A 26,126-nucleotide genomic window follows, 5' to 3' on the forward strand; every position below is an offset into this window, starting at 1 on the left:
CTAAACTGTAAAAAAAGTCACGAAAGCAGTTTTAAAAGATATTATAACTTGAATGATTTATTTTAAGACGTATCTCTAATAACACGCCAAGACATGTGGCTACAACACGATAGAGCTCCTCACACTATCCGAATCGTAAGGCAAGATCTTGGATTGGACGCGGAGGAACAATTTAATGGCCGCCGCCCTCACCTGACCTGAACCTCATAGACTTTTTTCTATGAGGATATTTCAAAGAACTTGTTTTCATCAATGAAAATAAAGCTAAAGTAGAACTCATTACCAACAATGGAAGAGCCTTCCGCCGTATAAAAAGTAATTTAATTCGCCGTTGCCAAATGTGTATTAGTGCTGGTGGTTCATATTTTTGACCATTTATAGTGATGTTTAGCAGGAGTAAAATTCATTTTTTACATTATTTAGAAATAGTTGTGGAGAAGTGATTTTTGTCCAAAAATTATTAGCTTCATAAAAATCAAAAAAGACAGATAAGTAATACAGTTATCTGAAAGTATTTCACCGTATGAGAATCTTTATTAAATAAGTAGCTTTTTCTGTCTTTGTTAACTTTTTGTAGGAAATTTGTTTTTGACAGCGCCACTTGAAACGCAAATAATTTGTTTGATAAAATTAAGCATACTGAGAAATATATATTTTTTTTTACTAAAAAAAAGCAATTACACGTACAAATCATACTTATGAAGAGGTGCACTCTTTAGAGCTACACTCGCACTAAATAACAAGCAAATAAATTATGATATTCTTGCTATAAATTTTGTATATATCATTCATGAAGCGATTTTTATAAAAATCAGAAAAATAGTAATAACTTTCCTTCGTAATAACGTCTCCTTTCGTTTGGACGTCCACTTTTGTATATATAATTTCGATATATTAGAATTTAGTATTATGCTTACTATTCTTGTTGACATTAGCTTCATCTTTCGTAGCGAAAACCACTGGCCATAAAGTTGGCCACACCACGTCAGACAAACCAAATTTTTTAAGACATCCCGATTCCGATTGTACAGTATTGGACTCCAAGTCCCAAAATATCAACGTTTTGTCTGAGGATGTGGAGCAACACCACCGGTTACCTCCAAGTAAATTATTTAAAACGAGACCTGAAATACAGCAACAATTTAAAAAAAAAAACAGAGCATGAAAATCGAAAAACTTACCTGTTACTGATGCAGAATGTGCTTGAAAACTGTTACACGAAAAAATTACGTGGGGTCCCGAGGATTCTTTTGAGTGAAATAAAGGGGACGCAGAATATGAGAGTAAATTGTATAATGCAATTATTCCATTGGAGTAACCTACTGCAACGTATCTATGTTCGCTGGCCTAAAACCGAATTAGTTTTCCAGTTTGTAAGTTACATATGCAATAGTTTAGTGATACAACTTTTATTTTTGTTAAAAAATCATTCGTTTAATAAATTTATTGGTATACAGTTCAATTTCAAAACATAACGAAACCGCTAATCAGTGTTTGAAACACTAACCTCGAGTGACAAAAAATAATTATAATAATAAAAATCACAGAAAAGGTTAAAGTTACCTTAATAAATATTACTGAATTAATAGATTTAGAGTCTCTTAATTTTTTAACAAAAATATTACCATTATTAAAATTCTTTATAAATCTAAGTAAATTGTTATAGAATTTAATAGCATCTATAATCGGATTTCTTAGTGTACGGCGAGAGTGAATTGCGGGCGGGCATGAAGCGGGCGATAACGGTATGTCCTAACTAAATGCGATGCGTGCGTTGCGGTGATCGCTTGTGATACCCGCACCGTAGGAGTTTGCGAGAAAACTTGGATGCGTCCAAATTTAAGACGGGCATACGTGGTACGGCGATTGCGTTCAAAAACCATATCAGTGTTTAGACAATGGAAAATAGTTTAACGAAGTTAAAAATACTGAGACTTATAAAGGGACGTAAACGACAAAAAACTCATGTAATTTACAAAAACCGAATTGCTTACGGAGAATTTTATCATTTCAAATTTTTTGTATTCCTTTTATTATTAATAAACGACCAAAAGTACTTTGTGTCATGCTTAATATTTTCCTCTGTTTTAGTAATGTAAACTTTATAGTCTTTACTAATATTTAGTTTTACAGTTTTACGTAAATTTGAGAAAATATCGTAGTCAGACTGTAGCTTGTATTTTTTCCAGTCTCTGTGCACCTGCACTTTATTCTTTATTAAATTAATAGTGTGCTTAGAAAACCATAAAGGATATTGGCGCTTTTTAATTTTTATTTTTGATATTTCAGAATTCACAATATTACTCAGTTCTGCGTAAAAACATTCGATGTTGTTATCTACATCACGAGATAAAAATAAATCCTTCCACTGAAGAGAACGAATTTTTTCATTAATAACTGCATATTTTGCCTAGATAAATATTGATAAGAATTACACACGACTTTTTTTTCATAATTTAACTTAATATTTACCTCCAACGACATATGATGACTGTCCTCAGGCACTAATGGGTAATTACATTTAAGTACCTCGGTTATTAAAGAATTAGTACCTACAACTAAATCTAAAATTCTATTCCTTGAATTCAAAATATAACTAAATTGTTTTAAACCATTAAGGAAGTAAAAATCAGTAAAGCATTTGCTACATCAGTAAAGCATTTGCATATTATCAAAATATATAACGAAAACATGGGTGGAGTAGATAGGGCAGACCAAAACGTAAGTTTATACAGAACATCCATTCGAGGCAAAAAATAGTACTTCCCCCTTTTTAGTCATTTTGTTGATATGGCTCTACAAAACTCGTGGCGTCTTCACAAATTCAATGATGAAAAAATGGATCATCTTAGTTTCAAACGGTCCATTGCGGTGGGAATACTGGAATCATTCAAAAATAAATCGGAAGGAAGGACAAGTAAACTTCCAAAAGAAGCACATGCTTTTTCCAAATATGATCGAGTGGATCATCTGGTTGCTTACCAAGAAAAGCAAACTCGCTGTGCTTTGTGTCACAAAAAAAGCAACTTTTTTTGTAAAAAGTGTAAAGTAGCCTTACATCCCAAGGATTGTTTCGAGCAATATCACACAAAAGAATAGTTTATTTGAAGTCTTTTTTGTTCTAAGGGCTCTTTATTAGTATGTTACGGGGATATTTTTTTGTTAAAATAAGTTTTAGCAGGAGTTAAGTTTTGTGTTAAGATTTCTAATAAAATAAATATACTTACTTATGGTCATATTTTTTTAACTGGGTAAGCCATCAACAAAATATTTACGAGATTATATAGTAGTGCATTATGCCACTGTCCTTTAAAAAGAACACCTAATTTCTCGCAAATGACTCACGGAAAGGCAAATTTAATAATTTTCTATTTTATTTTTATGGCCATGAGTATTTTTGTGGCCAGTTTTATCTTCTAAAATAATAAGTGTAAAAATTTTTTTCTGGCAAAATGGCAGTATGGTTTTTAAAAGAACAGTGGCAATATCTGGGTTAAAGACTAGAACAGATAGTAAATATTCTAGATGGTAATACAATAGTGATTTAGACGTAATATCTAAAGCTCAAAAATGTTGTCACATTAGCTACCTGAAAGAAATGAAAAAATAGTGTTTTCTCTAATTGCCTGGAAAAATCTAAAGTTACACATTTTAGATTCTTCCAAGCAGTCTTTAATTTTAGTCATTTTAACTAACTAAATATGGACTGAACCCAATAGAAATTTTACTGTAGCGAGATGTGCGAAATAACTATAAAATTTTAATAAAGTGTTACTTACTTTCGTCCACGATATCTTTGTGGCATAATAGTCTTGGACAGTAGAACACTTTTCTATCCTTAACTGTAACTTAATAAGTGGGTCGGCTTTATAAATGACACCCCTAAAAGCAAACAACTTGAATTTCACTCTGTTTGCCGAAATACCGCTCAAACAGTACCTGTCATCCTCATTTTTCACATCGTCAACACTATAAATGTAAACTAGGGAATCACACGTGGCCACAGCTAAGAGTCCCAGTCTGGATGGTTCATTTTCTCTAATCGGAACAATATCAAGGCAACCAGATGGGCACCATTCGATGTCCCATACCGGACCTGCGTTTAGTGCTAAGCCATATAATAACTCGGGTGCAATAGGTTTACTCTAAAAAAGAAAACAAATTAAAATTCGGCTTATAATGGGCCCGTTCTCGATTTTTTTTTATTTTACAAATCGAAAGAAAAACACCTATAAAGTAAATTCCCAAATTTTTAGATTTTTATTCCTACTTTTAACCCCTTAAAAAAATTAACAAAGTTGCTCCACGCGAAAACGGGGCGGAGCTTCGGGTGACGTCACGATGCAGCAGACGAGACGGTGCGACCGCACCGGTATCGGGAGACGGCCAGAAACAGTGGAAATCGAATTAAAAAACGTGTTTGTTTAGTCTGTTGCGAGTATTCGTGTGGTGTTTTCTGTTCTGTAACTTTTTTTAATTTAATTTCTGGTGTACCATGAGTGACAAAAAAACTACGAGGAAATATTGTATTGTACCTGAGTGTCCTAATACCTCAAAAAATGCCCCTGAGAAACTATTTATAAACGTGCCTTCTGATCCTACAGCTAGGAAGGTTTGGCAAAAAGCTATGCGTCGAGAAGTTTTTGTTTCTGGTAAATCACACGTTTATTGTTGTGAGGATCATTTTGATGTAAGTTAAAGTTTGCGATGATAACGCAGAATAAAAAATATTTTATATCTTTAACCTCTTTTAGGTAAAAGAAGACATAGAAAATTATATGTATTTAAAAACTATGAAAAAAGGTAATATTCTTATTAAGCCAAATGTAGTACCGAGATTTTTTGATTGCCAAAAAAGTCGAGTAACAGCACATAAAGCGAAACAGTCGAAGTTTTTACAAAAAAAAGAACATCGGTCTTTGATTCATAGTTTACTACTTCCTGGGACTTCTGCTGAAATCGAGGATGTTGAGCAAGAAGATAACGTGACAAGCGAAACAGAACCGAAACAAAAAGATGTAGGCATTCAAGTTTTATTTAAGGTAGAAAGTCGCAGCAAGGGAATTCAATGTATGCCAGATGATTTGGTGCCAGTGGAAAAAGAGAAGAAAAAAAGAAAATGTGCATTTAAGCAAAATAATTCGAAGATAATGCGGTTTGCTGAAAAAAATAATTCTATCTCTATTTCCACTAGCGGCTCTACGTCCACATTTAGCTTGTCACAGCTAAGTATGTCGGATTCTGACAATACGCAATATATGGCGAATATGGACTTTTCAGAAGAAATACGAAAAAGATCTACGTTTTTAATAGAAAGAAATCCAAAACTTTATATAGGTATTCCTAGCCATTCATTGTTTATTGTAAATATTCTAGCGCAAAAATGTAAATTAGATAGATTAGATATTTTTTTAACTTTCAAAAAGATAAAACTAAATTTATCCTATAGAATATTAGCTGACGATTTTGGCATACAAGTTGCTAGGGTATGTAATATTATTCAAAAAACTATACCTTTATTAGCAGGTTACCTTTATCCATTTGTGCAATTTAAATCATTAAATGATGTCCAAGAAAAACTTCCTATTCCCTTTAGGCATAGATAAAAATATGTTCAATGTATTATTGACTGTTTTGAAATATCGATACAAAAACCAAGCAACCCAATACTACAGTCTCTTTCATGGTCAGAATATAAAGGTTGTAACACTATGAAATATTTAATAGCATGTACACCAAATGGTTTTATTTCTTACATTTCTAGTGGCTTTGGTGGTAGAACTACTGATAAAATGATAGTTGAAGAATCAACTTTTTTGGCAAAATTAGATCCAGGAGCTCAAGTAATGGCCGACAGAGGGTTTAAGCATCTCGAAAATCAACTTTTAGCCAATAATAATCAACTGGTTAGACCACCATCTGTTTCATCAAATCAAAAAAGTTCGAAGAATGAAGTTACAGAATCAAAAAGAATTGCAAGCTTAAGAATACATGTTGAACGAGTGATTTCTCGAATAAGGGAATTTTCCATTCTTCAACCTCATGCTAGTGTTCATTTAAGTTTAGTTAAATATTTAGATTTAATAGTGCAAATAGTTTGTAGATATATTAATTTACAAGATTATTTAGTGAAATAAGTACACAGAGTAATATTTTACATTATTTTATTAAAAATGTTTTCCAACCAAAATTTATTCAGTTGTTTTATTACAGATTTCACAAGTTTTTCATCAAAATCACAATGTTTAATTGTAATTTTTTTATATTTTTCAAAATCGGGATGTGAGATGACAAAAATTCCATGCGCTCTATTACTAAGATACATTTGTATCTGAATTTGATACAAGTATTTTTTCTTAATATTTCCGTCGGAATCTATGTAATTTAAACATGATTTTTCGGTTGTTGGACTTTTAATTTCAACTACAGATGTACTATTTATAGCATCAGGAGAGGCACCTATTAGAGGATTTTCTTGAGAAAGAAATATTCCTGCTTTCGAGAATTTTTGCCCCATTTGGTTTTCCAATACTTTTAAAATGTCACTTTCCAAATTTAATCCCCTCTTCATTGCTTTTGTTTGAAAAAGTTTTGCCCCTAAAATGCTTTCGACTAAACATCCATCTAAAACTCGACATCTGGTCACAGCATAAGCCTTTGATGCAGTAATTCGCCCATATCTCATTTCCTGCCAAATATTGCTCTCACTCTGTTTTCTAGTATCTTTTTCTACATCTAAAATTAACTGATTTTTCATTTTTGTTTTAATAAATTCAACAAAGCATGTTGAGCTTATTTCTGCTTGTAATGAATTTTTGTATGAAATTGCTAAGCTATGGATTGAAAGATCCGAATATTTATCAATGTTTTCATATCGCATTAAGGTATTTTCAATTTTCTGCCTTTTAGCTGTATATATATATATTCTTGTAGTACCGAATCATTATACACCGCTTTAATTTCTTTTCCAAAATCAGATGATGAAATAAATTTTTTTGTTATCGGAGCAGATGATAACTTTGACTTTTTCCAATAACATACTTTTTCTGTTGGAGAAGGTTCTTCACTACGTCGATGCAACCACATCAAAAATGCTACTTCATGTTTACATCCTCCTTCTGACGCTGCACAGCCCTGACATTTTGCTTCCACTACTTCTTTTTCATTAGTGTTAATAACACAGAACACATCGTAATTTTTTGACTTTATTTCATGTTCTGGCGTAATTTTAGCTTTTAGTTCACAAAGTACTCCTTGCTGTTTGACTTGTACATATCCAATGGCATTATCACCATAGTCTTTTCTACCAGACCTGAAATTAATGGTTTTCCTATCAAATCGGAAGATTTATTTTAAATAAATAAATAAATATTATTGTCTTTATTAGTACCAAAAATGTACATAGGCGAAGTCTAGCCAAAGCTAATCTACCTAACCCAATACACTTATTACAAAATAAATTATTTTAAATACGTAGATAGCAATCTAATAAATTATTCAAAAAGAAATAATTATAATAATAACAATAAATAAATATAGTTTAAAAAAACACGCTTTTAGAGCATATCAAACTAAAAAGTAAAAAATAATTTTTAATATAAGCTGAAAACAATAATAAACGGAAAATACTAGTATTAAGGTGAAAAAAGCGTGGGCGCTTTGTGCCATATTTTTTTTTTTCATATATCGAGCAACCCACTCTTTTTTCACATTAATACTAGTATTTATGTGAAAAAAGCGCAGTATAGTCGCCAGCGCCAAACTTTCCAAGTTATTTTGTTATCTTACTTAAAATGAGACGCCCGGTACCTATCACTCTTTACTCTATTATTTTTACCTATTACTATAGTGGTATATTATACCTATAACTTGACTACTTACCTTATCAATTTTATTCCACGCATTTCTGAACTTATAGTCTTTATTTTTATTAAAATAATCCAGCACAATAAACATATCTACTTCTGGCAAATTCCCAGAATCTGCCTTTATGAAGCCTCTTTCGACTGAAAACATTGCACAAAACTCCACTAATCAAAACAATAGTTTAACTAATAATAATAGTGTTTTATTACATTCAGGCATCAAACAAAATAGACCCTTTTTTATAGCGGCGAACTAGATAATAACAAATAATAACATCAAAAACACTGAAATGTCCGACTCAAATGCGTTCGGGGTCGGCCGCCCGCAGAGAGCTGCTGCGGCGTGACGTCAAAAATGGAGGGAGCGGCTTTTACGGATATTCAATATTTAACGTCGAATATCTAAAGATTGGATATACATAGAAAGCTGAAATTTTTACAGTTTATTTAGGATGTTAAGTGTTGTTGAATTGTATGAAAAAAATTGCGAAAAAAAAAAGTCGGCAACAAGCCCATTCCAGAATACCTTTACCTGTTGTGAATTTAAAGGGCCACAATTCCAAAACTGAATTATACACGGTTCGTTATAGTTTTCGTGCGCGTTGTATACTGCTTCCGCATTTTTAGTCACTGCCACTGCCACTATTTGGTTCATAGTTTCTATATTGTATGGGGTGGGCATCCATGCCATGGCTGTTATAGGACCGCCGCAAAAAATTGTTGCTTCACCTAAAAACCATTCCCATTACCTTAAGGGAAAACCCGAAAATTAATAATAAAAACCTTCATAAAAACTGCAACTTTCAAATAAATCCATTTTCCTAAATACCGGCGGATCCGGATTTTTCTTTCTTATATCTAAGGCTCTTACGCTAATATCACAGGATTCATGGTGGTGGGGTAAATATTTATTAAGTAAATCACAGTCTAGTACTTGCCACGGCCGGTTGTTTCGAAAATTCTCAAATAAGTTTGGGTTATTGAAATTTTTTTCACAGCTGAAAGGAATATAATATTAGCAATACATTTATGCATATGTAAATAATAGAAATGTTTTAAAGGTACACAAATATGAATGTTTATAGTTTGAAGGGGATATTCTTGGACTGACTTTAAATCGTAAAGATCATATAAGTGTTGATCCTAAAATGCTTAATTTTTAAGATACAAGTTTTAGTTTTATTTAAAGTTTTTAAATTATTTTTTTTAAGACGGTTTGTAATATTGAACTGGATTTTGGCATAGGATATTATGGTATAAAAACACATTTATTAGATGTTTCACTTTTTTCCAGCAACCAGTGAGGTAGTTTTACAGAAATTATGATACGCGGAAAATGATCCCATGTAAGTAAGTTGACTGAATCGGATCTCAATAATACACACTCCACAAAAATTATCGCATCACTTATTATTTTTTGAATATTTTAAATTTTTTGTCGGTTTTTTAAAATTTTATTGATATTGATAATTAAATCACCAAATAATACGACTTTTGCAACATTTATTTCAAATTAGTTCATTTTACAGAGGATAAACATTTTGCAAAACATACAAAAATCAAAAAAATTGTACGAAACATGTAGACAAAAAAAAATTAACTTTATTTAAGCCAACGAATTTCTAATAGCGTGTGTTACCGCCCCTGGCTCTAATTACAGCTTCCATACAGATTGTTCCATTTAAAAAAATGCATCTTTCACAATTTTTGTATATAACTGTAAAATCCCTTAAATTTTGCCGCATGTTAACCTAACATCCTGTGTTTTTTCAACTATTAACTTGTTGAACTCATAACAGAAAGCTGGTACAAACGCTGTTGATAATCATTATATCATATTAACATAATAATTTCAATAAATAAATATAGGTTCAGCGGAAGACATACCATTAATACCTTAATGATTATAGCCACAAAATATTAACCTACGGAGATAGAAAAGAATCCTTTACGACCAAGGTCAAATGAAAAGATTAGTTCCCGGCCGAACCACGAAGTGAGGGTGCTTCCTCTGCATTATCGATTTTGTAATTTGTTGTTTGTTTGTCCCCCTTTGCGAATGCGAACTTTTGTGATTTGTGATTTTTCCATCGATTTTCTTTAGTATTATTTAATTAAACATTTTAGACTATTTGTGATAGTGCGATACTACGTGGGCGATCATCCAATCCACTTTGGTTTTCTAAGTAGGAAAGTGTAAATAGGTACCTACCTACTATTAGGTTTGATTTTACTTATATTTTACTCCTTATTACCTATTGTTTATGCCTAAAATTTAAAATTATAGTTTAATTATAAATTAGTTCCTTTCTTTTGCTTGCTTAGTCATCATACAAAAAATAATAAATTTTATAGAACAACAATTAATACTAAGTAATGTATTAGACAGTGGTGCGCTGAAGTTTTTTGCGGCCCCCTCACAATTTTTTTTTAAGGGGCTCCCTCTCTTACGTCTAGGACTTTCAAAATCTATTTTAGACAATATATTTAGTTGGGTATTGCAAAACGAATTTTTTTTTTATTTTTTCTTTTAATGGTCGAGCAGGGCTCCCTGAACCTCCAGGGCTCCTCACAATGCAGGCCCTATTGGCACGCCACTAAATGTTAAATATAGACTAAATAGGGCCTATTTTTACTTCAGAAAAGTCACCTAAAGAGAAATGTTTGCTTTTTATAGTTTCATAATTCAATATAGTTTTTGCCTTTGATACTATAGGTATCAATATACCTACCTACTAGTCATTAGCTAACTGCAAATTCTCAAGCTCATCTTATGGTACGTATATAGTCAAATCGCTCCTTTGCATATCGTCTTATCCTGTGAAAAGTTATAAAAACGGTGACTCTTTTTAATACTTATTATACCTTATACTTTACCCAATCAATTTTATTTGGCAACAAGGAATATACCACTGGAGACTGATCAAAATAGGTAGAAATGTTTCTTCACCCTGTGCTAAATTCATGGCACACTTTTTTGGAAGAGATTAACAATAATTTCACGTGTCATACCTGTATCCTGTTATTTGAAATCAATATTGTAGAGCTTATGTTATTGGACGAGCTCAAAAATTTGCAGTTGGCTCTCCTACTATATAGTGTTTTCGGGTTTCCAATTAGGCAATCTGCATTGTGAGGGGGCCCCAAAGATATAAAGGGCCCCTCGACCATTTTTAAAAAAATACAAATAAAAAACAACATGCCTGTATAAATGCTCAAGAAATTTTTGACTCCCAGGCGTAAAATAGGGGGCCCTATTTAAAAACTTGCGGGGGGTGGGAGGGGCTGGGGTACCCAAAGGACTTTGGCATTTCAATGTAAGCAATCCTGATGGCAATCCAGTAGGTTGTAAAAAATCGTTGTTTATGGGCAGCTTAAAGTCTGTAAAGTTGTTCGTCAAAGTAAATAAATATAGTATTTTCAAGTTAATTCAATTTGATCCTAATATAACAAATACCAAAAACACTAATTATAACAATTTCTAGTAGTGCCAACTGTGAATTAAAAAATTTTGATACAAAATTCCTACCCAAAAAGTGCCTGCCTCCCAATTTTTTTACTTGTTTTGGATTGCCTGATATAAAAAAATGACTCTTGATTTTGATATAAAAAAATAAATCTTGATTTTTCAAGCATATTTTTTTGCTGCTTCATTGTGAAAACCTTACTCCAACTTAAATTAGAAATAAGCTTGGATATAAGGCTTGTTAACTTGGAATTTTGTAATGATCTTCCAGTATCAATTTTTACATAAAATTAAAAATAACAATATGAAAAGGTAACAACCTCTTTGCAATTAAATAGGCTTTGTATACTTCTTGCAGATTACTGTCATATTTTATTTCTTTAAACATGGAACATTTGAATGTGGACTCAAAGAAGAAATGCTCAGTTCCAAGTTGCTCTGGTTCACTTGTGATGCACCGATTTCCTAAAGACCCAGAGCGTTTACAAATGTGGTTAAGTCAGATCAATAACCCTGACCTTATGAAATTGGCACCCCACATTTTATATAATAATCAAAGAGATTGCAGTTTACATTATAAAGAATTTCTTAATTGTCCAAATCACCCTCAACAGGATGCACTTCTTAGAAAAATTATATTAAATGTTGCATATTTTGGTGGTGCAAGAAAATAAATAAAATTTGTAGGGGCATTGATTTGAGGGGAAAAATTTAAATATCTAGTAAAATCAAAATCTTCTGCGGCCAACTTTGACCCTGTAAAACTACATGCCTATAACATGCATAAATAATTAGAGAAGAGAAGAAAGAAAAAGTAGTTCTTACATCCATATATTATAATAAATAGATACCTTTTCATAATGTGTTTTATTTAAACCGATCCCAATTTGATAATTTTCTTCTAGTTTCTAGTCAGTAAAATTGTTGTTACGTTGCACTTATTTCTTGTGTAATCCTTTTTTATTTAGTTATAAAAAATGGTTGTAATGAAAAGGTCTGGGTTGACAAAAAATACTTTTACTCTTATTTTTTTTTTATTCTAATAGTTTGCTTTCGATTTAATTTAGTTAACATTTACAGGGTAATTCTTTCTATTTCATACAATGGCTAACTTTTAATGCTGATTAAGAATCTATAAAAAAAAAAACAATTAAACGTCGCGATTTCAAAATATAATATATAATTTAAATACTTTATTACCTAATATTTTGAAAAAAAAATCAATGGGACATCCTTTATAATGTTTTTCCAATCAAAAGATAAATTCCAAATGCCATTGCATGAAATATAAAAATCACTTCGTACATAATGTAGATACTTTTATATTTAATTAATCGATTCAAATCGAATTTAAACTGAATTGGTCCAAAATAGTGCGTGAAAATAATTACGAATACAATATATTTAAATTGGCACCAATTCAGTTTAAATACTTTAAAAAAGCGATCTTAAAATAAACTGTAATAGATATCATGCTTTCAAAATTCCCGCCAATGCGATCACCACGTCATGCGAAATAAATGCGGTTCGGCCGGGAACTAATCTTTTATGATTTGACGATAGCATTGCAGTTCCCCTTCTATTTCCCCTGGGTTAATATTTTGTGATTATAGCCTAAATATATCAAAAATTAAACTTACAAACTATACATCCAAGGGAATGCTTGATAGTAAACTAAGTTATTGGAAGGCAGTTCTTGCAAACTGAAACTCAAAAACAACGGTTTTCCTAAAATAATAAAAAACAAATAGATAACCTAACAAAATTTTTAATAATATTAAACTTACCGGTAGCGCGTAAAGGATTTTTGGTAACCGCAACCCTATTTTTCCCCCTTAATTTGCCTTTTTCGGCTTGTTCCGTTTCTACCAATATGTCTTCTTTACAGTCTTCTAACTCTTGTACAAAATTTAGATCGTCATTGCCGCCCGTTTCTGCTTTGTGCATATCCTGACAATGGGTTTGAGCCTCGAGTTCATGTTCGAAAAAAACAAGGCATGATTTACATATATAATGCTAAAAATAAATAGGTGACATAGGGTTTAGGTATTATTTTAATATTTACCACCTTCATAGGTTTATAAGGACAAGTATCCAAATGTTTCGCGATAGTATACATTTTGTCAGTGAGGCATTTAAAATCGCAATTAGGAAATAGGCAAGTAACTTCCGGCAAATCTGCATTAAGATTTTTCAAAGCTTTTGTGATGCGGTAATTTCGGAATTCGCAGTCTTTTACAAGACAGTACATCTAAAATGTTGATGTTAGACTTGAAGATATGAAAAATATACTGGTGAACTTACTTTTGATTCGCTATTGCTGATTTTCTGGATTACTTCCAGAGCACTGAAAAATATTTGAATAAATATAAATTAAAATAAGTATTCTATCTGAGACGGGTGCATTCGACACAATCGTCATTCGACATAATGGACATTCGACACAATACCCGCAAAATATTTTAAACGTTCGAGTATGATCGGTTGGGTCTTTTACACGTCAGCCAATTTTTATTCGAAATAGCTATAGTGTTGTCATCTAACACAAAATAGGGTTAGGTATAGGTATATTATTTTGTTTACATTCGCCTCGTGCTTACAATAATTAGTTTATATTTATCGATAGTTTGCCAAAGGTATTAATTTGTTGTTGTAATTGAGTTGTGAGTTCTTCAGTATATTTGAAGCTTTATAATATAACTACAAAGGACCTGGGATGATACTTCCTGATACTGATTAAGAAACACTATAACTAACTTTGTGTAATTTACTACTTGGCCTCCTATCCTGTGATTCTTCTTCTTAGAACATTAAATTCATCATAATTTCATTGCCGGAGACCAAAAATTTCAATTTTATTTTTTTTTTAAATCGTTTAAAAAAAAGTGACTATATTAAATAATTACCCCTGGCGTAACAGTTTACTATCTTATCGAACGCCGTTTTTTTGTACGAATTTAAAAAATTAAACAGTTACAAAAGTTAATGTATGTCGTATTTATTATAAATTCGTTGTCGGAGACTCAATCATTTTTCAATCATTTGAAAAAAGAAAATAAAAAATATTAAAATTTTACCCCTGTTCGGTTTTTTTTTGCGCAATCAGTTTTTCTTATGAAAAAGTCTTAGCGCCAATTGAAAACTGCAATTTAAATAGGAAACATAAACTAAAAAGAATAATAAGACAGCTATTGAAATTAGTTTTCTTTTTTAATTATTTTTTTTAACGATTTATCGAATGGTATCACTATTCGATCACCTAAAAAAATAGTATATTACCTGTAAAATAATAGCGCTGGCGACCCCGATAATTCAATGTCTGGAAAGGTTTTTTCGGTACGTATTCTGGTAAGTGATTTCCGATTTGTTGTTTCTCTCGTCTCAACATAATCGAGTATTTCCGAGCGGTGTGTTATGTGTCGGGGTCACCCTGTTCGGGCGCTCGCGGAGTCGCTTCGGGAGTTTGTCGAATGTCCATTGTGTTATTTGCCCGTTTTCCTTCTATTTCTTAAGTAAACATTCTCTTTTTTTGTGTACAAAGCCTTCAATATTAATCCTCAAGGAAGAAATATCAATGCATAGAGTAGGTTTACCTCTTAACATCCAAGTATAGGTACATCACAAGAGAAAACAAGTAATTTACAAGATATATGGAATCATCGAAAATCTAACTATTTAAGCTTAAAAAAACTATCTGCAGTAGCAGATGCACAAACTGTGATAAATAGAAGAAAGAGGCAAAACTATCCAATCACAAAGAATATATTAAGTAAGAGGGTCATGAAAGTATTCCTCTAAGAAATGTGTGTCAAAAAGATCAATTAACACTGTGTCATCGTTTCCTCGTCTTTCTGGTAGTTTATGTCTGAAGAGAGGTCTTAAGAGAGAAAAATCTTCTATGAAAGAATTGATATTTCCTAAAAGTACTTTTACATTGAACTTATAAAACGTTATCCTATTTTGTACATATTATATTCAACATTCACTAAACCACTTACTTTTCCGCAGCCTTTCTCGGTCCACTCAGATTGTCTTCAGGAAAATTTTCACCCGTCATCTTGTCTAACGCAGACTCGTTCGACGTATTGTGTAATTGTTTCATATGATACTCCATGCTGACCGGTAGGACGTATCTTCCGCAAAGCTCGCATGATACTTTCGAACACTTGTTCGACAGCGATGCTATGCATTGGACCTTATGGGAAATATAACCCATGGTCGACTTTTTCTGGAGGTTACAAATCTCGCAACGCAACGGTTTTCGGGATTTATATATAGCTTGGAAGATTCTCAGGACTAAGCTTTTGTCTTGTAAGTCCTAATGGAAAGAATATCAAAATTAGGATTATTAAATTTTTTTGTTTGTAGGATTATTGATATAGGTGGTAATTTTCAAAAGTAGCAATTTATCTTTTTTATGATATTTAATTTACTGGTGCAGTGGCTTTTTTTCATATTTAAAGAAAAGCTCGCTGTATGCAAAGAGTTTGGCGATTCTTTTGCGAAATATACTGTCTTTAATTTAACCTATTTATATTATTTATTTGAAGAAAACTTGCTTGAGAGATGGATGGTCGATCCAGCTGATTCAATTCAGTTCCGTTTTTTTTTTTAATAACTGTCTAGGATTATAGATCTTTGGCAGGTTTCAAGAGCTTAATAAAAAGAGTTTGACTTAATGAATTCATATCTCTATTATTTCTAAAATCTATTATGTAAGTATATAAATTTATACAATAATATTCACTTGTCGTGAGTTATGTTGTTATAGTTGTGATTAATTTTAAAATTGAATGTTTTTATGACTTTATATGCTTTATGTATAAAGAAAAACTAGGACTATTTGACAGGAATGATTTTGTTTTGCAGTTCTTCAATATGGAATTTGAAGAGCGTTTGTTTCAAATATACTTAACATTAGCTTCATTATGTTGTCATTATGGATGGCACAAAAATATACTTGATAACAGTGAATTTCGCCAAATCATATCAGGAAATTGACAAATCGTGATCGGGCCGATAGGAATTCTTTACAAAGCGGAAACAAATCTGTTGCAAGCAAAATATTTGACTTAAAACAGTTTTTAAATTTACTGTAAAAAATTAAACCAACACACAATACGAAATGATCATCACTTAAGACATATGCTATCCACGGTAATTTTTAATTTGGTATTTGCTCACTGTTGCGTGATGTACCTTTACTTTAATTTTTTTTTTATAATGTAACAAGTTAATTATATGAACATCAGTTATAGAAAGAAGATAATACAAAATTTGTAAAATCCATGAAATCTATCTTGAGTTGGAAAATAAGCAATGACATAAAACTAAAAAAGAAGAAAAAAAATACACATTTTCCCTTTAAATTATAAGATCATCTATAACGTGAGAAAATGCGATTTTGATTTTACATTAAAACCAGCAATGGACATGCACTTAATTAAGTGAATACACCGAAACAACATTAAAAAGAAAACATCTGTGAAATAAGGCAGAGTGAAAACGAGGAGCCGATAATTTACTTATACATCTTAGATTGATCTCGTGCACATCACTCCAACTATTAGCGCAAAATAGGATTTTTTAATTACCTCTGAAACGTGCATTTGGAATCTCAAGTCCTCCTCGAAAATTACACCAAGATTCTTAATGTTATCAACTATTTTTAACTGCGTTCCCCCCACAAATAGTTCTAAATTATCCAAGAAAATTTTTTTTCTTATTTTTTGAAGAGAAACACATGACAAATCTTCATTTATTCTACTACAACCCTCCAATACGTCTTCAGCTTTAAAATAAATCATCCGCAAAGCCCTGAATACTGCAATATTTAATAACCTTATACATATCTGCTATGTACATTAGAAATAAGATAGGACCCAAGACGGATCGTTGTGGTACCCCAGGACTTATATAAGAGCGGTTGTATAATGAGCTTGATTTTCTAATACCACCAGTTGCTTTCTTTCAGAAAGATACGACCTAAAGAAGTTTAATGAATTATTATCGAATCCATAATAGGTCAATTTTGCTAAAATCAGGCTGTGATTCAACGTATCGAAAGCTTTAGAAAAGTCAAGCAATACGAGCGCCATAATATCACCTCTATCCAAAGCCTCAATGAATTTTTGAGTAACTTTTAACAAGGCAGATGTGGTGCTGGCCGCTTTCAGAAACCAGACTGGCCCTGCGGGATTATGTTATTTGTGATAAAGAAATAATAAATCTGTGGCTAAATAAACTTTTCCAAAACTTTCGGTTCGTTTTTTGGACTACTGATTTTAGTTAAAGGCATTATACATCAGGCATCAAACATCAGGAAAACAACCTCTTTCCAAACAAAAGTTTATAACATGAGTCAAGTGAGGAGCAAGATGATGAATACAATGTTAGAGAGCATATTTGCTGCGATGCAGTCACTACCAAAGGCAGTAGATTTGTGGTCTAAAACTATTTTTGAAATTTCTGCTTCAGTGGCTAAGCGAAATGAAAACTGGAGATCAGGAATAAATGTATGATTAAGAAAATATTTGACTGTCTCTGGGCAGTTATCTGAAGGACTATAAACTGATGAAAAATATTCATTTATTTTGTCAGGATTTTGAAGGTTTACAGGTATAGAACGGTTAAAAGAATTTCTAAGACTAAGGTTTTTTATTGCTTTCCATAGTTTTTTACTATTGCAGCTTTTTTTATGAAGTTCCAAATATGCTTTCTTTTCCCGCCTAATCATCCCCACCACCGAATTTCGTAGTTGCTTGTAGAATAGCCCATCGGGTAAACTCTTAGACTTTTTTTAAATCTCGATAACGCTTCATTTACTGAAGATGTTTAATATGGAGTCACACTTAAAAAGAAATCATTTTTCACAAGTTTTCTTATTAAGTTGTTGAACAACAGATTGATTGTTCTGATGAAAATAAAATACCACAACCTCAGCACGGCAAAATGCATTATTCTTTCTGACTAGAGCTCGAACCAATAAACTAAAAAGCTCACCTATTGTACTATGTGTATTACATATAAAGTTATACCTTTGATATTTTTAACACCCGTATTTACTCTATACCCAATACTGTGTATATATTTCCTTCTCCATCTAACTTGTCTCTTAAAATTATTGTATTATTTTAATTGTGTTCTGATTATTTACTTGTATTCTATTTATATATAAGTCTAATTTATACCGACCACCTTTGCTTTATGCATTGGTTTGTCAGTATTTCTGTCTGTATCACCGTAAATGCGCCCAACTTGGAACGGGGATGTGACTTGGAACAATTTCCCCCTCCCCAAATACGACCTAGAGCATACTCGACGTGATGCGACGGGTAATTTTCTCCGATTAACAGTGTTAGTTGATAGTTCAAGTGAGGTGCTACTTGGTGCGTTACGCTGGTAAATGTCGTTTTGAATTTTTTAGGACGCTTTAAAAAATATGATTTTTTTGTCAAATAAAAACACGTGAACAACTCTTGTTTTGAAAGAAATATTATTTATGATAATTACGTTCTATATGTCGTTATGTATGTGTAAATGTGTTTTCTAAGTAACCTAAAACGTGCTTAACCATAAAGTCAGTGGCGTGGTGAAATTTTTTTTTTAGATAAATTCCTAGGGGTACGTGACTTGGCACATATGTTTTTTGTGTTCCAAGTTATGTACACTTTACACTGCCGTAACAAAAACGTTTTTTTTCCAGATTTATTTACTGGGATATTATATTACGCAAACAAATGGCTCGAAAATCCAGAAGAGTTCTAGGCTCTCGCACTTATCACAATTACAGTGATGATACGCTGCGAAGGGTATTGGAGGCAATGGAACAAGGCCAAACACTAAGATCAGCCTCAAAGCAATTTGGTATTTCACTAGGGACCTTATCACGTAAAAGAAGAGGTCTATCCACTCGCAAATACGGAGGCCAGAAGGTTCTGTCAGATGCAGAGGAGAATCAATTGGTTCATGGGATAAAAATGGCAGGTAGTTGGGGGTTTCCTTTCATCGTTTACGATATAAAAATTACTTGGACAAAAAAGGAGTCAAAGAAAAGAGATTTAAAAATAACATGCCTGGTCGCAGATGGATGGAAAGATTTCTATTTGAACATCGAAAGGAGTTAACAGAAAGAAATGCAGAAAATGTCAAAAGATCTCGTTCTGAAGTATCTGAAAAGATAATCAATGATTATTTTTCGGAATTATTAAAATCTTTGGAAGAGTTAGAACCAAGTCATACCTTTAATTATGACGAGACTAACTTTACAGACGACCCCGGAAAAAAACGAGTCATAGTTAAACGGGGTTCAAAACATCCAGAGCGCTGCATTGATAGTAGTAAAGCTTCTGTCTCTGTTATGATGGCCGGGACTGCTGACGGGACCATATTTCCTCCTTACGTAGTTTACAAGAGTGCGCACCTGTGTGATACTTGGACTCATCATGGACCTAAAGACTCTAGATACAATCGGTCGAAATCCGGTTGTTTTGACCCAAGAATCTTCGAAGATTGGTTTTATTCTATTGTGATTTCATTTGTAAAAAAATTAGATGACAAGCCCAAAGTTATGATCGGAGATAATTGGTCAAGTCACCTCTCCCTTTCTGTAATACAGAAATGTGAAAAATACAACATATAGGTTCGTGTTGTTACCGCCTCACTCATTACACGCATCTTTGTCAACCATTAGATGTTTCGTTTTTTCACCCTCTAAAAGTCTCTTGGAGAAAGCAACTAGATTCTTGGAAAATTAAAAACCGGGGATGTGTCCCCAAGGACCAGTTTCCATCTCTACTAAGGTTAACACTAGAGGGTTTGAAAGATTCTTCTCAGAATCTTATCAATAGTTTTAGAGCTTGTGGGATTTGTCCATGTGATCCCAATCCTGTACTTAAGCGTTTACCTACATGGGTTAAGAAAATTCCTACACAAGAACAATCCGACAAAATGAACTCTTCTTTTATGGAATTATTGGAAAATATGCGATATCCGAACAAAGCTAAAGACAGCACTCATAAGAAAAAACGCCTTGACGTAGCTCCCGGCAAAAGTATTACTGCTAGTGATATTGAAAATCAAGAAAATACAGCACCTAACTCAGTAGACAGCGTGATTGAAAGCGTGATTCATACAACTTCGCAGAATTTCGAGGAGGATGCGATTCAACCAAGCACCAGCGGCTTGAAACGAAAGAATAAGAAGAGACATGAAACCAGTAGTAGATCAGATTCAAATATCTTAGATTTTTCGGTTCATGACTCATCTGAAGACTACAAAACCTTAAAAGATATTTGTCAGGCAGGAGAATTCTTCGACACCTGATGAGTCTCACCTTGCCCCTGGTGAATTCGTTTTGGTAGAGTTCAAAACAGAAATAAGAAAGGCCGTTAAATGTTCTCACTATCTGGGAAAAATTGAAGAAAAGTTTAGCTCTTATGATCAGTTTCATTGTAAATTCATGAGAAGGTTTGTTGGCAAAAAATGTCCGGAAAATACATTTGTTTTTCCAGACAGAGATGATTTTCCATAGTGGATATTGGTATAATAAAGTTGAAACTCAATTCCCCTGTTGTAGTAAGAGGTCACTACAGTTTTATTATCCCAAATAAGGAGATTTACGACCTGAAATAAATAGGTATATTTTTAGAAGTTTAGATTTCAGAATACCTATGTGATTTTTTTGTTTTTTCTTAGAATGTTTCCCAAGGTGATCTCGTTATTTTTAAGTTAATATTTTTGTTTTAAGAAATTTATTATTTAGAAATAAATATTTTCTAAGCAATCTGCCCTGTTTTTTTTTAAATTAAGGTTTATTTTAGTAAAAAAAAATATTTCATTTTTTTTTATCTACCAAGTTACATTAAATGAGGCCCTGCTGGATATTTAGACGAATATTAATGGTGTTCCATCCAGGGAGCGCTAGGTACCTGACTTGGAACATCGACTTTTTATTTTTCTTAATACATTTAATGTTTATTTTTTCTAAGATCTTTAATATCTCAATTTAATGTAAGCAACATGACTAACCGAAATCAATTTATAATCATTTCTGAATAGCAGCTGTTTTTACTTGTTTAAACTTGAAAAATGTTCCAAGTTGAGCGCATTTACGGTAGTGTCTGATGAATTGTCAATATTTAAGGTTTTAAGTTTCTTTAGCTTGTAAATTTTTATTTTGTTTTTTTTTTTGCTAATTTACATATTTAGCGTTCAGTGAGATTTGTTTTTTACTCCCTGCTTTGCGATTGGGATCTCCTATTAAGCAGTGTATATTAAATGAATAAATCGATTTGGATCCCTATCTTAAAAACAGGATTGAACTCAAATCCGTTTAAATACTCCATAAAAACATCGTAACTATTTACATGCATCATAAGATTTTAAAAAATTCTAGAACGGTTTGCTACGGTTTGGTAAATAAGGTCAATAAAATATTATTCTTATAAACAACACACATTAAGATATAACAGTAAAAGCACACTGTTCATTATGAAGTGACTTTGCTTACCAGAGGTGTATCTCCAATCCTCCATGCCAAGTTGTTATGCTTCATATATCTATGCAGATGCCAGGTTTTCGCGCTGACCTTGCGATTACACACCGCACAAGTAACATGCCCATCTTTCACAATCTCATAACATGCCTCTAAATGTTTGCCGAAATCATTAACGTTGTTAGTTTTAAAGGAACACTTAAAACATTGTAAATATTTCTGGGCAGTTTTAACTTCCTTGAATGCCTTTTGCACTATGCCTTGGTCCGCTACATCCTAAAACACTTTACCGTAACATTTTTTAAGAATTAAAAATTAAGAACATACAATGGCCAGATCTCCTTTTCGCCACGTAAGGTTATAGTGAACCTGCATTCTATGGTTTAACCAATCTCCGTTTGGCATCGATTCATTACAAACTGCACAAATGGATGTACCGTCTGCATCTTCCAAATCTTTACTAAAATTGAGAAATGAATATTATTTAATATTAGTCAATTTACATGTGAACTACCTAAACTTTGGCCTCCTTCCCTTTTTAGCTGAGCCATCGGCCCTAAAAAGCAAAAACAAAAATATTTCTTCTTATTTCAAATAAATGTTAAGCCTACCCCTTTTCCCCAGTACTTTTAACCATTTCATCATTTAAAATCTGCTGCAAAATATCTTCGTTTGCAAACTTCCAACTATTATTCTCTTCCGCATCATCATCCTCAGTTTCCATATCAGTAATAGCACTACTTTCAGCATCATCTTGTCCTTCTATACTTATCGCAGACTTGATTTTTGATGGCTCTTTGTTTTCTGCTATCTCACACTCGTCTTCAGATAGAGGATTCTTTCTTGGACGACCTCTTTTCTTCTTAGGTACCTTATCGCCAGATACTTCAGACATATCTATCGAAGGAAATGTATCGAATAAAGGGATCTCAAATTTTGATTCGTTATCTACCTTACAAGGTCGACCCTTTCTACCCTTTTTGGGAACATCTGTATTTTCTTCATGAGGATCTACAATTTCAGATGTAGCCAAAGAAGACTCATTTAAATTAGGTTTAGTGTCAGCTAGTTCTGAGCTTTCAGGAACACTATTACCTTGTACTTTAATTTTATTCCATAACTTCTTGCTTTTTTTAGGAGTTGATTCATCACTTTCGTTACTGGATTCCAAACGCCTCTTTATAGATGAACTATTAAGATTGTTAGACATTATTGACGCTTTTGCCTCATTAATATTTTTTGTTACAGATGGAGGTGATTCATCTGGATGAGATTTTTTGTTACCAGGGAACTTATCCTGATGTTCTTGCAGCTTTGAATCAAATCCTGTATTATCTATGGCAGTATTTTGAGATAACACTAAATTAGTTTTTAAGGCCTTATCACTGCGAGATATTTTATTTTTGGAATGCTTATTTTTTTTCAAAGATTTATTATTTTTATTATGTGACGATTGTTTGGAATCTTCATCCTCTAAAACAAAACAAAAATAAAGCAATTAAATTCTGGCCAATTAATCAAAACGACAGGATTGTTCATAATTAATTTAGACATTAATTGATGACAACTGTTTTTTCATCCAAATCAAGTGATCATTTAATATTACATAGAATTAATTTTTGCCAATTAATCAGTATACAGTTTCTTATCCTTTCACATAGACAAAGTGCATAGGGGAGAATGTTCCACAATCAGACAAAGCATGTAATTTTTCGCGCCGCAAAGTTTGACGTTTTTCGTTCGGATAGTGCGGTTATACATGCCGATGTGGTAAACAAAGTTTGTGCCAAACAACGCTGTTCTCTTGGTTTTGTGCATTTTTTAATAAAAAATCGTTTTTCAAGGTAAGTTTTTTATATCGTTGATATGATATTATATGCTCTAATTTTTCTTCTGAAACTAGTATTATAAAAACAACCTTTACATCAGATTTTGGGCTATTTTGTCGACATTTTATAAGCAAGTTTACTTTTGTAGGTTATGTATGAAGGTCACAGTTAAATTTAATTTTGTATTGTAGGTTGTGTTCCACCTTCAGACAGCATGTTTGTTCCAGGATCTGTGTTCCACAACAGACTCTGTCTGATTGTGGAACACAACGCTTGTTTGGAGTGTTGTTAAAAAAGTAATTGTTTTTGTAAAAATTTAATTTATATTTCAGGAAAAATGGCTCGAGGACGTCGGCGATAAAGGGCAATTTGATGAACAATCCATGAGAGCTGCTGTTAGAGCAGTCACCGAAGAGAAGATATCTTTAAGACAAGCAGATGAAAGATACAATTTAAAATTTTAAACGGTTTATGAATATGTAAAAAGGCAAAAACAGAATCCCACCAAAGAGATTAAAATGGCTCCAAATTATGCTTGTAGAAAAGTTTTTTCTGAAAATCAAAAAAAAGCTCTAGCAGATTACGTATTAACTTCAAAAATGTGTTACGGACAAACGGTCATTAATATCAGAAAACTGGCTTAAAAAACAAGGAAGCTGGACGCGAATGGTTCCTTGGATTTATGTCCAGACATGCAGAATTAAGTCTTGGCCAGCCGGAAGGATGTAGCCTCTCCAGAGCGACATCATTCAACAAACACAATGTTGGACTTTTTTTAAGAAATTTGGAAAAAGTGTTTCAGAACCATGGAAATTTTTACAGCGCTACAAGAATTTATAATTTAGATGAAACTGCCACCACAACCGTCCAAAAACCGAAAAAGATTGTTGCTCAGAGAGGGATCAAGCAGGTCTCTTCCTGTACGAGCGCCGAACGAGGTTTACTGGTCACCACTTGTATTATATCAGCATCCGGGAATACAATACCACCAGTCATGATTATTCCTCGAATGACTTATGGAGCACCGCATGGTACTTTGGGATTGGTTTCCGATTCTGGATGGATGACTGGTGAATTGTTTCCAAGCGTTGTAAGGCACTTCATTAAACATACGTCCAGCATAAAAGAAAACCCTTCTCTCCTAATTTTTGACAATCACGAGAGTCATCTAACGATAGAAGGAATAAATCTAGCCAAGGAAAATGGAGTGATCATTTTGACCTTACCGCCAGCTGCAAGCTGCAATCATTAGATGTCTCGGTGTTTTTTTCGTTTAAATCTTTCTACAATACTGCCTTACAAACATGGCTTTTAGAGCACCCTAGGATACCTGTTTCTATTTTTGATATCGCTAGCTGTGTTGCTTATGCATTTGAAAAATCGATGACTCCCGCTAATATGAAATCCGGGTTTCGAAAAACTGGGATTAATCCCTTCGATTAATTCAAATTTACAGATGACGACTTCGCAATTAGCTGCGTAACTGATGGGAATGTGTATCAAAACAATGAAGAAGCTCAACGACTTATGGATCCAAATCAACCATCAACATCAAAATGGATTGAAGAAAATATAATGTCAGACAATTTAAAGGATACCCAAAAGCTGAAGAACGAAAAAATCAGAGAAAGACGAGAGACAAAGCTTAAAGTATTATCGCCACGGACACTCCAGAAAAGATCGCCCTAGAAGCTAAACAAATGGAGCGAGAAAGAAAAAAAAGTGTTAAGAAGAATAAGGTCGTGAAAAGAAAAGTAATCGTTGAAGACTCAACAGACGAAGAAAATGAAGACGCGGCGATGCTTGTAACCGAAAGTGCCGATGATGATATTGATTTTGTAGGAGAAATCGATGCACCACCATTTCTAGATAAGCTTAATAAAGAGCCAGAAGTTGGCGATTTTATTTTGACAGAATTTATGGACAAAAAGAAAAAAAATTATTACATAGCTGAAGTGTTCTGAAAAAGGGATAAGGAATGTGAGGTCAAATTTTTGAGAAAGTCCGTTAAGTATAATAACAGCTTCATTTACCCCGAAATAGAAGATGTCTCATTGGTATGTTTGGAAAACATTAAGATGGTGTTACCAAAACCAGCACATGGGAACAACAAAGCGGCAACAATCTTATTTGAAGTTTGAAGTAAATTTTTCAGCTTTAGAAGTTCGTTAAAACATTATTACCTTTAGTCTTATTGTGGAACATGCAGTGTCTAAATGTGGAACATGTGTGTTCCACTAACAGACAACTGTCCTTCCTTTGTTAAACAAACTGTTTTTAAAGTAGTTTTTGGTTTATGATGTTTGTTCTACCATAAAAACTTATGTTTAGCCTTAATTTATTTTAGTGATAATCATATTTTGGTTGGTTCAATAAACAAGGTCAATAATTAGCAAAATCTATTTTGTGTCTGATTGTAGAACACTCTCCCCTACATTAAATACTAAAAGAAACTTAGTGCTTAAATAAAT

General features: G+C 32.7%; 1 protein-coding gene across 6 annotated transcripts in view; it reads right to left on the reverse strand.

Annotated features, from left to right (window-relative positions):
- The window catches only part of LOC126745480 (uncharacterized), a 43,305-nt gene that overhangs the window by 8,800 nt on the left and 8,379 nt on the right, over positions 1 to 26,126 (reverse strand). For 3 of the 6 annotated variants that reach the window (XM_050453332.1, XM_050453335.1, XM_050453336.1), the window contains 15 exons: positions 22,438 to 23,299; positions 22,341 to 22,382; positions 22,154 to 22,286; positions 21,842 to 22,102; positions 15,330 to 15,649; positions 13,636 to 13,678; positions 13,400 to 13,582; positions 13,119 to 13,347; positions 12,972 to 13,059; positions 8,649 to 8,863; positions 8,392 to 8,594; positions 3,940 to 4,145; positions 3,780 to 3,882; positions 1,182 to 1,347; positions 918 to 1,124 (listed from right to left, as the gene is read on the reverse strand). In XM_050453332.1, coding sequence (XP_050309289.1) covers positions 918 to 1,124; positions 1,182 to 1,347; positions 3,780 to 3,882; positions 3,940 to 4,145; positions 8,392 to 8,594; positions 8,649 to 8,863; positions 12,972 to 13,059; positions 13,119 to 13,347; positions 13,400 to 13,582; positions 13,636 to 13,678; positions 15,330 to 15,649; positions 21,842 to 22,102; positions 22,154 to 22,286; positions 22,341 to 22,382; positions 22,438 to 23,299 — 3,261 coding nt within the window. Of the gene's footprint in view, positions 1 to 917; positions 1,125 to 1,181; positions 1,348 to 3,779; positions 3,883 to 3,939; positions 4,146 to 8,391; positions 8,595 to 8,648; positions 8,864 to 12,971; positions 13,060 to 13,118; positions 13,348 to 13,399; positions 13,583 to 13,635; positions 13,679 to 15,329; positions 15,650 to 21,841; positions 22,103 to 22,153; positions 22,287 to 22,340; positions 22,383 to 22,437; positions 23,300 to 26,126 lie in introns of those variants that run through there. The other 3 variants (XM_050453338.1, XM_050453333.1, XM_050453337.1) reach the window with 3 other exon arrangements.

The sequence above is a fragment of the Anthonomus grandis genome, chromosome 16 (genome assembly GCF_022605725.1).
Source record: "Anthonomus grandis grandis chromosome 16, icAntGran1.3, whole genome shotgun sequence".
In the NCBI taxonomy this organism is placed as follows: domain Eukaryota; kingdom Metazoa; phylum Arthropoda; class Insecta; order Coleoptera; family Curculionidae; genus Anthonomus; species Anthonomus grandis.